This window comes from Suricata suricatta, chromosome 3, assembly GCF_006229205.1.
Source record: "Suricata suricatta isolate VVHF042 chromosome 3, meerkat_22Aug2017_6uvM2_HiC, whole genome shotgun sequence".
Lineage (NCBI taxonomy): Eukaryota > Metazoa > Chordata > Mammalia > Carnivora > Herpestidae > Suricata > Suricata suricatta.
In genome coordinates, this window is record NC_043702.1 from 24,999,836 (window position 1) to 25,015,270 (window position 15,435).

The 15,435-nt window shown below is 36.2% G+C and overlaps 1 protein-coding gene across 1 annotated transcript in view; it reads right to left on the reverse strand.

The window, feature by feature from the left end:
* The window catches only part of CPS1 (carbamoyl-phosphate synthase 1), a 122,904-nt gene that overhangs the window by 34,952 nt on the left and 72,517 nt on the right, over window positions 1–15,435 (reverse strand). The window contains exons 22-25 of the mRNA XM_029932930.1: window positions 5,275–5,416; window positions 3,929–3,994; window positions 3,416–3,479; window positions 1,296–1,477 (exon numbers count right to left, since the gene is read on the reverse strand). Of these exons, the coding sequence (XP_029788790.1) occupies window positions 1,296–1,477; window positions 3,416–3,479; window positions 3,929–3,994; window positions 5,275–5,416 (454 nt within the window). The remainder of the gene's footprint in view (window positions 1–1,295; window positions 1,478–3,415; window positions 3,480–3,928; window positions 3,995–5,274; window positions 5,417–15,435) is intronic.

Below are 15,435 nucleotides of genomic sequence, written 5' to 3' on the forward strand. Positions count from 1 at the left end.
CATGAAACAGAAGTTGGGGTTTTGATTTTTTACTTTGCTTTTCTGTTTGGAGTGTCATTGTAACTACTGTATTGTAAATGATGGAAAATAATTGCATATGTTAAAAAAATATGAAACTTTATAAAGTAAAAAAGAAAAAAGAAAAAAAGAAAAAACGTGCCAGAGACAAAAACAAAAATTGGGTATACTCTACCTAATGGTTCAATTTCATTATATTAAAAGATTAGTGTACCAGTCCCAAATAGACAACTATGATAATACATCCACCCTTAGTTTGTCTATTTTTCTTCAATGTAATAAAATCATGACATTCTGGCACTGAACTTTATACTTTACAATGTGATTTCAACCTCAAATCTTGTTATCTTCACAGCACCTGCATGTAGCATGTATTTACACTCATTTGGTTCATTAACAACACCAAAAAAAGATGAAACACAGAATTTAAGAAATTTGCACAAGTCAAAACTTGAATTTAAGTATAATGACCTTAACTCGGTATTTTTTTTCCCTATGTGACCATATCATATACATAGGGATGATTCTACATAGTAAGGAATTAACTATAATGACATTAACAGGCACAGTCACTGGACATCACTCTGAAATCTTCCAACAGTTATTTTTTTAACTGTAAAATAATTTGATTAACTTGTTCTGCAGACTTAAAGTAACCAGAGGTCATAGAAATTCACAGTGAAGATATTCTCAATAATATCAGAGTGATAGTGGAAAAGAAACTTTCAGAGAAAGCTATAAAAGTACAGAAATCATTCAGAACGAACTCAACGATCTTAAATTGAAGACTAGTGGCTTCATCTGATGGCACGAAGAATAAACTGGTCTTTTGTGAACAACTGACTTCTCTGGGGACCATTCATTATTGAACCACAACACATGAACTAAAGAAAGTTTGCTTATTGTATGTCCATTATTGTATGTCCAGATGACCTATTAAATCATTCTGCAAAATATTTTGGAGAGTTGTCTTGTACTAGTTAATATGTATCTGGCACGTGTTACCAAGAAGAGTTTTCAATCTAGTTGGAATGCTTAGAAAGAAAAAAATAATCACTCTGTGCCAAAGCCTCAAGACTCTAAGGCTGGGATAATTTTTTTAGAGTTTCACTACAAAATTAGTCAGTGGAAGACACTGGCAGCTCTTTCTCCTAAGGGGAGATGATAACATAAGTCTACATTTTATATACACACATATATATAAAGTATGCACTGCATATATTTTTCTTCCGCTTTTCTTTTCTTTTTCTCTCTTTTTTTTTATTCCTTTTTTTTACCTCCTGATGGTAGATGTCTAGGATTCTCTCCAAAGATAACTCTTCAAAGTACAGTTTGTCACACTCATCAAAGTCTGTGCTCACGGTCTCAGGGTTGCAATTTACCACTACTGTCTTCTTGCCAAGTTGACGCAGTGTGCGGATGCTGGAGACAGCACACCAATCAAATTCCACACTGCTGCCTGCAGAGACGATGAGATTGAGCAAAGGGGTAAGAGAAACATGAGGTTATGACACAAAGAGCAGAGAAGAATATTGCCAGTCAGCCCAAGTCAAGGAAGCTAATGCCCTTTTGATGTAATTTTTAAAATTCCGAAATGTAAATTTCAGATGCATTATGCACACTACATTAATAGTAGAAAAAACAGGGACCAATTAAACAACAATGACATGTTGGCTTGTTTTATCTGCTAAATTCTGCATTAGGTAATCTCCATATTTGAAACATTTAGAATCTCAACGTTAATGGGAGATAACTGTAATGATTTTAAAAAATCCTTTTGAGGCACTTGGGTGTCTCAGTTGGTTGAGCATCCAACTCTTGGTTCCAGCTCAGTTAATGATCTCGTGGTTTGTGGGTCTGAGCTCCATGTTGGGTTCTGCACTGATAGTGTAGAGCCTGCTTGGGATTCTCCCTCTGCCACCGCCCCCCAACCCTGCTCATGTGCTCTCTCTCTCTTAAAAAAAAAGAACTTTAGGGGGAAAAAACCCCTCATGTACAGAAAAGAATTCAAAGTGAACAAACTGACCTCAGTACACAAAATTATTTAAACTTGTGATCAGAATACTTGAGTTCTTGTTTTAGTTATTCCACTTACTCTGTCACCTGAGGGCTAAACCAAATGACTCCTGAAGTGCCTTGTAGCTCTGACATATCTTGATTGATTGGAAAATCCTGTCCTTTCCAAGCATATCCTTTTAAGCTTGGCAAGGCCACCCCATGCAGACTGAGTGACCTTCTAAAAAGTAATTTGAAGAACAATAATGGCCTAAGTACTTCAAAATATCACCTCTACTGGGATGCTGTAGAACTGAACGTTCTGGGATTTGTACTAATCCTTTGCATTAGGATTCTGTCTCCTAAAAACTCTTGTCAGAACAGTAATTATCCAATATATCCAAATATAGTAGCATGATAATTTTTACTATCAGTTAAATATACACTTGATTATCAGCTCAGCTAGTCTGCTCTGGGTCCTTAGGTAATGCAGAATTGTCACATAAATTAGGTAAAATTTGAATAGAAAGGAAGAAAAGTCTAGAGAAGAGAAGGGTAGATCCTGGTGGTGTTCAGGCTAGTTAGCCATAGGAAACTAAGGTGGTAAAGGAATAAATGCTTTTGACCTACTTCAAGATTTGGCCAAAAATTGCTAAAGTAGCATATACAGAAGCACTTAGTTACTTATAAAAACTAAAATAAACTATTTTTAAAGTAACAGAATAAGACTACATACATTTTAAATTATATATTTCATCATTTCCATACTAGAATAATTTGCTTGGCTAAATGTTAAATACACTTGTTGAGAAATATCATCTATTTAAATATATACTTTGTAACAGTAAATTATTATTATATTATTAAATGTCTAATTTTAAGGGTTGGGAGAAATGTAAGATTTCTGGTGGGCATATTTTAATTAAATTATATAATGCTCTGCCTATGCACCAATGAGAAAAGCTCTTGGCATTTGATATCAACGGATGTCATATATTCACAGATCTCATCTACAAATGTAGTTTCTGGTTGATGTATGAAGTTCTTGAGCAAATATAGATCTTTGTGTAAAACAAGCCAGATGAGAAAAAGTCAAAGTGTAATTCATACCCCAACCCCAGTGAGAGGCTCAATTTAGTTCATGAAGAGAAAAACATGAAAGGATGATATGATGAAAGGGGAGAAGGAATTATACTTGAGACCTGCATTTGAATACCTCTTCTACCATTTAATAGCTATATAAACTTCAGCTTTATCTGTCTGAACCTTCAGTTTCTTAAATTCCAAAATATTTATTATAACAGCATCTATTTTACATAGTTCTTGGGATAATAGAATTAACGTGTGTGAAAAGTACTACATAAACTCTAAACTTCCATGTAAATATAATTTATCACTTTACCAATGTGATAGGGACCACAGCCTAACACCATCATTCCATGGTCATCAAAATTGATATCATGCTCCTGTGGGAAAAAAAAAAGACATAGAAATTATTATGTGTTATTCTTCAATCTAATTAAACTCTTTGTCCTGTCACTGAGTGTATCTTTTTCATCCTTTCTCTTATTGACATGTATACTCTATTAGTCTCTGGGAACCCATAAAAGTATAAACTCTACTTATTCACAAAAAATAAGTTCCATATATTTTAATTAAATATCCATGAGAACGCACCACAATAGTATGTTCAGGTAATCATTATTCTTAGAATAGTTTTATTTGTTTGATTTCACCATCTTAAGGCAGTTCTGAGAAGTCAGTATAGAAATACATTATCACATCTGGCCTACATAATATCATGTTTTTTGCCAAGATTGCTAGATAAGCAAAAAACACAAAAATGTATATTCCCCCAGGTTGACAATTTACTACATTCAGAGCTTTCTGCGTATTGCAATTTGGCAGTTCCTACCTGACCATTGTAGGTAACGTAGAGGTAGTTTGTGACTGATGGGTATTCTGCAGCCAGTGTGTCGATCTGCAAGAAAATACAAATAAATAAATAAATAAATAGGAATTTTATTCCCTTTGGTATATTTTTTCCAAGAATAAAACAATTTGTGCCACATTCGTATTGCTTTAAAGGCCTCTTACTGTCAAATATAAAAACAATAAAAAAGGTAAGTACAATTCAATTACTTTCTAATTCTGAAAATAAATGGGGTGGAGGAACAATGATATAATCTAGTTATCACTTGAACAATAAATGACAATACCCCAGAGCATCGTTGATTCTCACACACATAATACAATGGTCACATAGTCAACTGGTTGCCAGGAAGACTTACCCGTCTGGGTATCTAAAGCAGCTCAAATCAGAGCAAAATGTCCTATATGTAAGAATATCTTTGGTTTGTAAATTAATGCATAGAATTTAAGTTACCAATGGCACTGAGCAATGGGATGACATAAATACCATAAAGCCTGGAGAAGAGGGGAAGGGGACAAGGTCTCATTGAACATATTTGGAGAAAGTAAATCAATTCAGCTCTCAAAGGCCAGGAGATTAGCTTAGTGAGCAAAAATTCAAGGCCAACAGGGCAAGCTAGGGGAAGGCAGGTGAGAAGGAAGAAAGATAATTGCTGAATAGAAAATATTCAGTATCAAACCTGAGACCAAAGGCATGTGCCCCCCACCCCCCCCCACCCCTGAGCACATGGAGAAAAGTCAATGATTTTAAAGGACAAAACCCAGCTGGTGGTACTTTAAGTCAAGGCATCCTTCTACAGAAGTCCCCCCAAAAAACCACAATGGTACACCTATGAAAGTTCTTGTGTGATCGTCATGAATACTAGATGAGCTCATTATGCCCAACCCTGTCACAATGAATACTAAATGAACCATAATGATTGGGCACTTAAAATAAAGTATTACCCTGTAAAAAGTTAGTGCCAAAAGAGATAACTATTCTTTTCAAGAGGTCAGCCACCATGCTAGGGTATTTCAAGTCCTTCTTTACACTAAGGATTTATCTTATAGCACATATATCTGCACATGGGTCAGAAAGCAAAGGGGAGGTCATTTTGATTTTTTTTAAATTTAGGCAGAGAAAATCACCTACTCACATTTACATCCAGTGTTCCTTCAACCTTTCCCTTTTGAGCTTAAATCAAACCTGTGCTGAATAAAATTGGTGGCATCACAGGCATCGAGGCATCGACTAAACAAGTAGAATCACTTTTGAATTCCATCCCTCTTTATATTGGCAACGGCTCTATGAGTTGGTGCCTACATTTCACCCTGTGAGGAAATGTTTACCTGTTTAACCCAAGGCCGGATGTTTTTCTTTAGCCTCAGCTCCCTTGTCTGGGCCTCAGTCAGCCCAAGGCATTTTGAAATCTGCTTGTCTGAGAACCCAATCTCCTTTGCCTTTTTCAGGGTTTCTTCTGTAATGGATTCACTAGGAGTTAATGAAAAAGAGAGATTCAAGTTTAGAACAATTTCAAAAACACCAAATCCTCATTCTTTTCCATCTTCAAAGTGTTTAGATCTTTTAAACACACACAAATAAATAACCCACTAAATCTTCTAGCCTCTATGAAATCTAGTATTTTCAATGCTGACCTTTTCAAACATGTGGTTTCCTACTTTCACACCCTTGCACCCTCTTCTCTTATTTCCTGAAAATGACTTCTGCGTTTCTTATCTTGATGAATGTCCTCTTTCAAACTAATCATGGGCCTTCTTCTTACTAAATCAAAGAGGCTTTTCTCAAATTTCATCTCCTTAACCTGTCAGCATATGTCCTGCTTAATGTTTCCTTCTTTAAAGATGTCTTCTTCTGGCTCAAGTAAATTGCTTCTCCCTCTACTTTATTATTCACAAAAATGACTTACTATTTTGGGAGGGGTTGTCCCCCCCCCCAACTGAGTTTCTATCTTTTGTTACTTTATTTAAGACCTTCTCTTTCTCTAAACTTAACTACTGTCATTGGCTCAAGCAGCATAAAGTAGTTAATAATTCCGAAATCTGCATCTCCTTCTCTAATGTCTGATGATGCTCCAGGTATGTATGTATAGGATCTTTGAGAATCTACCTCCACCTGGACATTCCAACATTGCATCAGACTGGGTATTCTTTCCATAAACTGCCTCTTTTTACTAATAGATAGTTGACAAAATAGTTCTCTGGTTTTATGATTATTATCCACCCAACTTAGATTTGTCTCCTCACTTTCCTGTTGCTCATTTCCATAGTATAGACTATATTTGTGTTGTTTCTCTCACCTATAGTGACTTTGATATTCCTATTACCTACTCAACTGCTCTCCAACTCCCAGCCACTCTTTATAGGTGAACTAAAGCCAAGTTTCATCCAGGAAGACTTCTCAGTTTGCTCTCACCCACTGATCTTTCTGGACTCTTCACTGATTCATTTGCTTGGAGTCAGGAGCATAGTTGGAACCATACTGTTTAGCATGTCAATGTTGCCAATATTTTTTATGTTTCTTAGCTTTTATTCACCATCCAGACTTTTCTTATGCTAGAATCACATTCCACGATGACAAAGAATACATTTGGCTCATTCACCAGATCATTCCCACCGATCAGTAGACTGGCCCCCAGACACCACTCAAAAATTTTTATTAAATGAAAAAAAGAAACTGGACTTCTATAGCTTTTATAGAAGAGACAAAGCTATTGAAGTCATCTTATAACTATAATTCAAAGTGTACAAAAAGTAATTTGTAAAGAACAAAGGTACAGAAGAATAAAATACTTATGTAAAAGTTTAAGTAGCTATGGGTCAGCTATTTCAAGAAATAGTCAATACAATAAAATTCAATTGTAACATTTTGATAGTCAATACAATGAAATTAAAATATAACGGTGTGTTCTCAGATGGTCTAATAATAAAACATTTTCATTGAAATTCTGCTAATAGCATGTAGCTGAATTAAATCTACTGAATTTTATTCATTCTATTTTTCAATTTCTTTAACTAATTCATATTCTGAGTTTAGATTAGAGAAGAGAGAATCAAGCTGGTATATTTAATTGCTATTTCTCTGGCTGTTGAATATCAGTATTAGTTTGGATTTTTGTAGCTATGTCTTGTCCTACTCAATTTGTTTTTTCTTTGGCCCTTAAATTTCCTTCTATATTTCAAATTAACTAATTATTTCTCCCAATAAATTTAAAGTCTCCCTTTTCTATTCCCAGTTTGATACTTTGACCTTCCCAAGTATTTGATAAACATTCTCCCAGACCAACACATTTTCCTGTCAAATTTTTTAATATAATCTGATTACTATTAGTCACTAAGTGTGCCAAGCATTGTGCTTCATGTTCTATAACTATACTGTCCAATATGGTAGCAACTAGCCATACTTGACTATTTAAATTTAAATGTTAATTAATTTTTAAAAAATGTTAAATAACATTTAGAGTCACAATTGCACTACCCAAATTTTAAGTGTTCAATAGCTAAGCATGGCTAGTGGTGACTGTATTGTGCAGATTATAGAATATTTCATCATCACAGAAATTTCTACTAGACAGTGCTGCTCATGATGATACAAAACAATATCTGAGACAATGGAATGATAGAGAGTAATTCAAAACATTTTATGGAGAGATAAGCTATGTGGTGCAATGTGAGGTCAGAGAAAAGAGATAACAGTGTGAGTGGATGTGGTTGAGAAATACTAGAGCAGGAGAGGAATGAAAGCAGAGCCATAAAGAGAGTTCAACTTTATGTGGATAAAGGAGTTGACAGATGTACTATAGGCAAGGGCAACTGCGTCTTCAATAATTTGAGACAGGGATTGGCACAGCAAGTATAGAAAACATATGAGAGATTTGTAGTTAGGAGGAAGTCATGAACGGTGAAGGTAGGGCAACATTCATTGTCATTCTTACATGAGTGTCTTAACACTTAGCGAAAAGGTGCTGTGTTTCGGGCTCTGTGCTACCTACTTTAATGATGGAGCCATAAAGTATCTGATCTCTACATTCAGAGAGGCCAGGATATATTAAGAGGCAAACACATAGCCATAGATATGTCTGCACCGTGAGAAGTGCCATCAAGCAATGTATAAATGAGAAGGCTGTGGCTTGCGGGAAACGGTCCCAGCTGTCCCTGGAGAAGCCTGTGAAGGCCTTATCCAAAAGATGACCGTTATGCTCCTGAAGGCTTTTGAAAATACCCAAGTTTCTGATGTTTATCTTAGTTATTGTAAAAACAAAAACATTCTGGGAAAGGGTGAAGAATAATTTGTTGCTATTTGCTTTGGAGACATATATTTTCGCTTTTCTTGCCAAGATGATGTTCCTAAATCAATTGTTCATTTGTTTTATGTGCAAGTGTGCATTCATCCTTAAAGTGGAAGTGCTTGATAAATAAGCTATTTTCTAAATTAGAACTATGCATGATGTTCTTTTTAAATAAATATATTTAATTGTGAGTTTTGCAAAAGATAAATCATATTAACGTTTACCTGCATGGTGAAAGATTACACATTTGCTCTGTGATCTGCAATTTTCCTTAAAATGTAAGTATGAAGCTTGAGTTATAGAGAGATATGTTATACTTATCACATTAAGCCAATTTTTACCCTTAGATTTTTCTGGGTATTTGCTAGGGCATTTTCTCATAATTGTGAGATAGCAGTAAAAGAAAAATTAAGAATAAAAAGATCTTCAATAAGATATTTCCTTATTATTCCAATAACTATTTGAAGCAAATCCCATATTATATTAGAATATCAACAACCATACTAACTTAAGTGACTAGGCCTTACCCAGGGTTAAAGCCTAACCCTGAATAGCAGCAGTCCAGACACACTTGGAAAACATGACTCAAAAAGAGGCATCACACCTGTGATTATGACTATGGACTAACAAAAATGCAAGTTCTTCAAGTCCAAAGATAACCAGAAGTTACATATTTATCTTTAGCTCCTTTGGCCATGTTTTCCTATTTTTCCCCTTGTCTTGACTTATTTTTATTTCTTCTTATACAGAGTATCAGTCAATTCTTCAAAGGTTGCTATATTGCTTTAAATGAAAACTACAGGGTGCCTGGGTGGCTCAGTTGGTTGAGAATCCGACTTCGGCTCAGGTCATGATCTCACGGATTGTGGGTTTGAGCCCTTCATAGGGCTCTTTGCTGACAGCTAGCTCAGAGCCTGGAGCCTGCTTCAGACTCTGTACCTCCCTCTCTCTCTGACCCTCCCTTGTTCATGCTGTCTCTCTCTGTCTCTCAAAAATAAATAAAAAACATAAAAAAATTAAATGAAAACTATAAATAATGGTATTAAACAAACAAAAAAAGAAACCATTTAGATTCACATTTCTATTAAGGATGAAATAAATTTGCATTTGTTTTGTCCACATTCAGCGATGCAGTCTTTTCTATTGCTGAAATATGCATAATTCCCCTTATTTTTTCCCACTCAAAGAATCCAAGAGAGCAGATAAAGACATCTCCAGCAAATATGCAAAGTCTTCCTCCTCCACTCACCAAATAAAATTGGATTCTTACCAACAAGCAAATAAAAAGAAAGAAAAAAGCAAAAGGAAGACTGATTGATGGAATTGGCCTTGTGCATAAAAAAGTAAATTAATTCTGTGCTCAGCTCCAGTGGCAAAAACAAAACCCCAAAAACAACACAGCTATCTGTCACAAGACTAACTCTATCATTACTGCTCCCCATAGAATTTCCCTCACCCCCAGAGAGTTTCCATTATTTAAAGGGGATGCCCGAGAAGAGCAACAGCTACACAGAATAATGAATCACAAATGATAAAATTTTGGAATGGGGCTGGACACTACTTCTCCATAGGAGCCCACTCAAATCATACCCAGTGAAATTTCCAAAAACATATATCAAGCTACACTTGCAGAGTGCATGTTTTAAGTTCACAAGCTGATTCCCAGAATATTTTCTTGGTGAGCCCAAAACAGCTTTACCGTTTGCTCAATATTCAGACAGCTAGATCAATAGCATGCTATGATGTTCTTAAACGTCTTGAAAATTAGAGTGTATTAAATTGGAATAGCATATGAATATAATCGTGTTTACCTATCTTCATTTGAACGTAAATATTGGGTAGGTATGTTCATATGAAATTCAAAGTGATATATCTCCTATGGTATTTTATTTATAATCTCTCTGTTTATTAATTTCTACTTTTTAGACACGTTCATGAAATAGTGCAAAGCACTTCCCAGTTCTCACTGAGAGAAATACATGTTGATTCTGACCCACCATGGCAATCACAAAGACATGGACAACTTAGATCCTTTCCCACATTCTGTGTTACCCTAATACTATTGGGTACACAAAACCCCAAGACAGGAAGCAGTTTGCTTCCCTGTCTACATCTCTCTCATTCACTTTCTCTGCTGCTTTTGCATAACACAAAGCTGGCTGGCATGTAATTACATATGGAAGAAAATTGACTTTATTCCCTACTTGTTCTGATACAAAATTTTATTTTGAGTCCCATTATAATAAAATAAAAGAAGAGACAGTTTGAAGACACGATTCATTAGCTTTGGGCCAGTGATTTAGATAAGGTTAAACCTCTTCAGAGTCAAATGCAAGATGAATAATCTTAAGTGAACAGAAAGCCCATTTAACAATGTAGAGATTCAGATACATGCTCCTCATCTTTATCTGTCCACATTGGGCTGTCCTCCATTTTGCCTGCTAAAAAGAATTTCCATCAGAGTGAGATTTTTTTTTAAAAATCAAGTTAGATGAAAGCTTATTTTAGTGAAACAGGGCTATCATATTTCTATTTTTCAAAAGGAAAATAAAAACCTTAGTTTGGAACAAACTCAAAATAGAATAATTACTAAAAGAAATATAAATGCTGAATTTGTAATTCAAGACTGCCTTTTGAAGCCTCAATAGGGAATGCTCCATTTATATTCTACTGTAAATCAAGGGAGCATTATACCAAGCAAGAAATGTGATCAACTGAATGGAGCACATTGTACAAAAGCACAGTTTTAAAATATGCACAATAAATTCTCCTGTTATTAGGTATGTATTTGTGTGTACTAGCATGTTTGTGTTTATCTTCACTGTGTCCTCTAAAGCGTGCTACAAATATAACTCATCTTTCCCCTCCCAGCTTTCCTTGCCTTCAGGGTTCAAGGGCAAACTCTTCAAAGTTACACTTTCATCATTGCATAATAGCATCTAAACAATCAAACAAAGAAACACAAAATAGCTGTGATGCTGGCCTTTTCCTAATCTCCAGTTCCTCTTGATTTAGCAGCACAAAATAACAGTTCTGAAATTTTGGAGGGGGAGGAACATCTTCAAAACAGACGATCAGACTTTTACACTCCCTGCCATAATCTTTTAGTGGTAAGACAGCACGGCTCAGTCTCTACCGCGGGAAGTCTCTGGTGTGTTCTCTGGTTGTATAAACAACAGGAGCCTTTCTCCTCTCTTTCTTTCCCTCTCCCTCTCTCCAACTTCCAATGTAGATTTTGTTGTTGTTGTTTAAAATTCTACCCTGTCATCTCCGAAACTTCCTCCACTCACACTTAGTCTTCAATAATAAATGATAAAAGGAAATGGAATAAATTCCCCTTAATGAGGAAATTTTCACCTGGCAGAGAGAAGCTGGGGAAATCTATTAACTGACTGGTGAAACGCCTGCAGCATCGCAATTACCAGGGGATCCAGCACACTTCACACAGTCCTCTCTTCCACTTGACTGGCTTTTATCTGATCCACCAACTCACAAGTAATACTAAACAAATTTCCCTCCAGATTGCACAAGCTCTAATGTAAAAATGAGCACTCCACTTGCCCTACAATTATGGGATGGGCTTGTGATTTTATTACTATCTTCTTTTTAAAAATCCCCTAAAAGGCAGAAGCTGAGAGAAGCACCAGGGCCTGAATCTCCGAAACAACACCTGCTTGAAGGACAGAGAACTGGGTTAAGATCCATGTTCTCTGCCCTGACAGCCTCCCCTGCTTTCACATGATTTCACGGATTATTTCTGGTATTTCACAGGTTCAAGACCATGCCACAATCACAATCACGCAATCAAGGGAGAGGTTATTTGTGTGCTCATTTTTTCTTCCCAAGAGACAGGTTGTTACCGCTTTCCTTAAGAGAAATGCAAAAGACATTTGTTTCAAAAGCAGCAGTAGTGTTTGGAAAAGCAAAAGGATGAAACTTAGGCAATTGGGTAAATACTATGATTCTCTCCTAATTTTTGAAAGCTCTGTGCTTTGTTTCTGTACAGCAGTGAGGTATTTGGAGAAGTTAAACAAAACCTCGATCTTTTCCTCTCATCTCCAGGACAGAGAGTACTTGGATCCAATGCTCATGTTGAAAGGACGCCAACGTGAAAAGTATCTCTTAGCATCTGGGTCCCCTTAGCACTACCGCAATAATGCTACACTAGTTCAAGTGTTGATGTTCAAGGCGCGATACTTAAAACTGCATTTCCCCTTAAAGGCTACTAAAAACAACAGAATCACACAAAGAGGAAAAGCTTATGAACAATTGATACTGTAGATATTTTTAAGTAGGTAATGTTTAATTTATGAATCTTATGTTCACTTTTTTACACAGCTTTAGTGACCCCTTTAAGTCCAGAAATATTGTGATATTACTTTCAATCTGATCAGACTACTGACTATAATATCATGATTATATTTCGTGAATACTAAGTAATAATAATGGGGGAAATGACCTAATACAGGTTTATTGTAATTCTTGAGTCACACTAAATCACATTTTATATCTCAGTGACTCCTAGTTGACAACGCTGTGACTCTTTTTCTCTGCTGTGGATTTGGTAATGATGAAAAATAGGTAGAAACCACCCTATCACAGTAGCAAGTCATGCCTATTGAGTTTGTAAGAAAGTGTTTTGGGGCACCTGGGTGACTCAGTCAAACGTCTGACTTCAGCTCAGGTTATGATCCCTGGGTTTGTGAGTTGGAGCCCCACCCAGGGTTCTATGCTAACAGCTCAGAGTCTGGAGCCTGCTTCCAATTCTGTGTCGCCCTCTCTGCCCCTCCCCTGTGCGTGCTCTCTCTCTCTCTCAAATATAAAAAAGTTAGAAAGAATTTTTTAAAAAGTGTTCTGTTATATTCACAAAGTATGCTTTTATTAATCAAACAGCTTTCCACTGATCAGATTGAACTAATTGGAGAAGTGCATACTATGGAATATCGCTTCTGTTATTTCTGATTAATACGTTTACTTATCATTTGAAATCCATTCAATAATTCTTTCACCAAAATTAAGAAGATGTATACAGTAAGCAAAGTCTTGTTTCCCCCCCATAAATATAGGTTTCTTATATGTCCAGAATTCGAATCCAACAGACATAAAAAATAATGTACATGGCCTCAGTAGAAAACTGAGATTAAATAAGCATTCTTTGATGTTTGAAAATCTGTTACTTCACAAATACATTTATTTGAAAGTCCTTTATTTTAAAATCTCTCCATTATCTTTGTTTAAAGCAAGTCATGTTTCCGTAGAGTAGCTTTTCAACTACCCTATGTGTTGTTCCACACCACAAATGTATAACTTTCAATATATAACTTTCTTTGACTTCCAGAAATTTTACTTAGAATCTCACTGAAAAAGATCACTTACCCGAAGCCTAGCTACCAATAAACACTGCACAAATTTGGTATTCTTGATAAATGTAACATACATAGTAATAATTTTTTATCAAATTTTTCTAGTTCTTAATGAGCAAAAAGCCTCTTCTAGAAAGGGGGAAATAGAAAGTCATTTCTAGGAAGATATGGAAAAATTCTAGAAGTAAATTCCTGATGACATGTCACACTAGATCTGTGTTAATTTGAGGATTACTACCTACATGGAAATCAAAAACCTTTATCACTGAGTATTTTTCAGAAGAAGACATGAAAATAAACTAACACCCATGACAGCAAAAATTCTCATTTAGTTCATGCTAATGAATGTACTCAAGAGCAAATTGAGTTGCTCTCCCTTCAAGCTGCCTAGAGCAAAGGATGGTCAATTAAATCGGTCCTAAGCTAAAGACTAGGTGTAGGGTAGGTTTTGAGGTGGGATGTGTAGTATCACCGTGGCCATGTTAATACTGATGTGACGGCCATTACATTAGTATCAGTATGTTTAATAGGCAAATAGTGCCTAACTGTCTATTTCAACCTTAGGTAAATAACACTGGCCAAATCTAGAGTCAGGTTCCAACTCTACTGAGAAAAAAAAATCACATCAATCAGATGAAGTGATAAACATGTTAAGTGCTAGCACCATGCCAAGCAGGTAATAAGTGCTTCATAAATGCAAATGTCAGGGGATAAAGAAGAGGGGGAGAGCTGACACAAGGGAGGACAAAGAGGAAGAGAAGGAGGCGAAAGGCAAGAAGAGCAGTTAATCAGAACAAAACTGCTAATTCATCTAAATTTGATCCCCGCACCTCAGCGTTTCACAGACTTTTCCCTCCTCTACAACATTCCTACATCCTACATCGATGCCTTGAGGTGACGAGGCCACCACACTCTGTATTCCCTGCAAATCACAACTGATCTTCTGGAGAACACGTGCACCCAGACGTTCTCTATGCTATCAGGAAGCCACCACCCTGTGCTCCTCAGGTCAGCAATCATGTACTTCACCTTCAAGGGCTGACTCAGAGGCTTGATGCCTCCGTAAAGGTATTTCAGGTATGAAGAGCAGGTGGAAAAATTCTGGGGCTCGGTGAGTGATTATCTACCTTCTATAACTACAGAAGACGTAGATTATTTTGTGTAAATGTAATTTCCATTGTATGCTTCCGGAGCTTTTTACTGACCTACATTACCAGGGAGGGTAAGGTGTTTACATCTTATTTAAAGAAAAATTAAGTGGATATGCATGTATGCATATGTATACAGTCTTTTATTTGAAATGTGGCAAAATGTAAAAGGAAAACCCTTATTCCGGTTCTCCATATCCTTGAAAATTCTGTTTATATCTTTTAAAGGTGACTCACCAGGGCTTTCTCCCTGCCAGGCCCCCGTGTTTTCCCCACAAGAGTTCTAGAGAAGGGCACATCTCTTACAAAGCTTCTGCTCTAAGTGAGGTCAAGATTCAGAGAGGAGAACACACAGCTCACAACTTGACAGCTAAGGAGGAAGTGATCTCCAGCTGTCTGATTTACAAGTCATATCTCTAAAAAGGAAGCTTGAAAGGGTTAGTGATTAGAACCGCAGGCAGACGCCCTGGGCTAGATTCCTTGCTTTCCCCTGACTGGCGTGACACATACTATGACACACACCTTGATGTGACTCAGTTTTACCATCCACAGAAGTAGAACAGTGATATTTTCCACCTGTATTGTAACAGAAATGCATTTTAAAGTCACCTGAGAAATACAAATCTCTGTATTATAAATCTTGGAAGTCTGTGTGGTTTTTTTTTTGTCACCTTACCCTTCTTGCTGGTTATT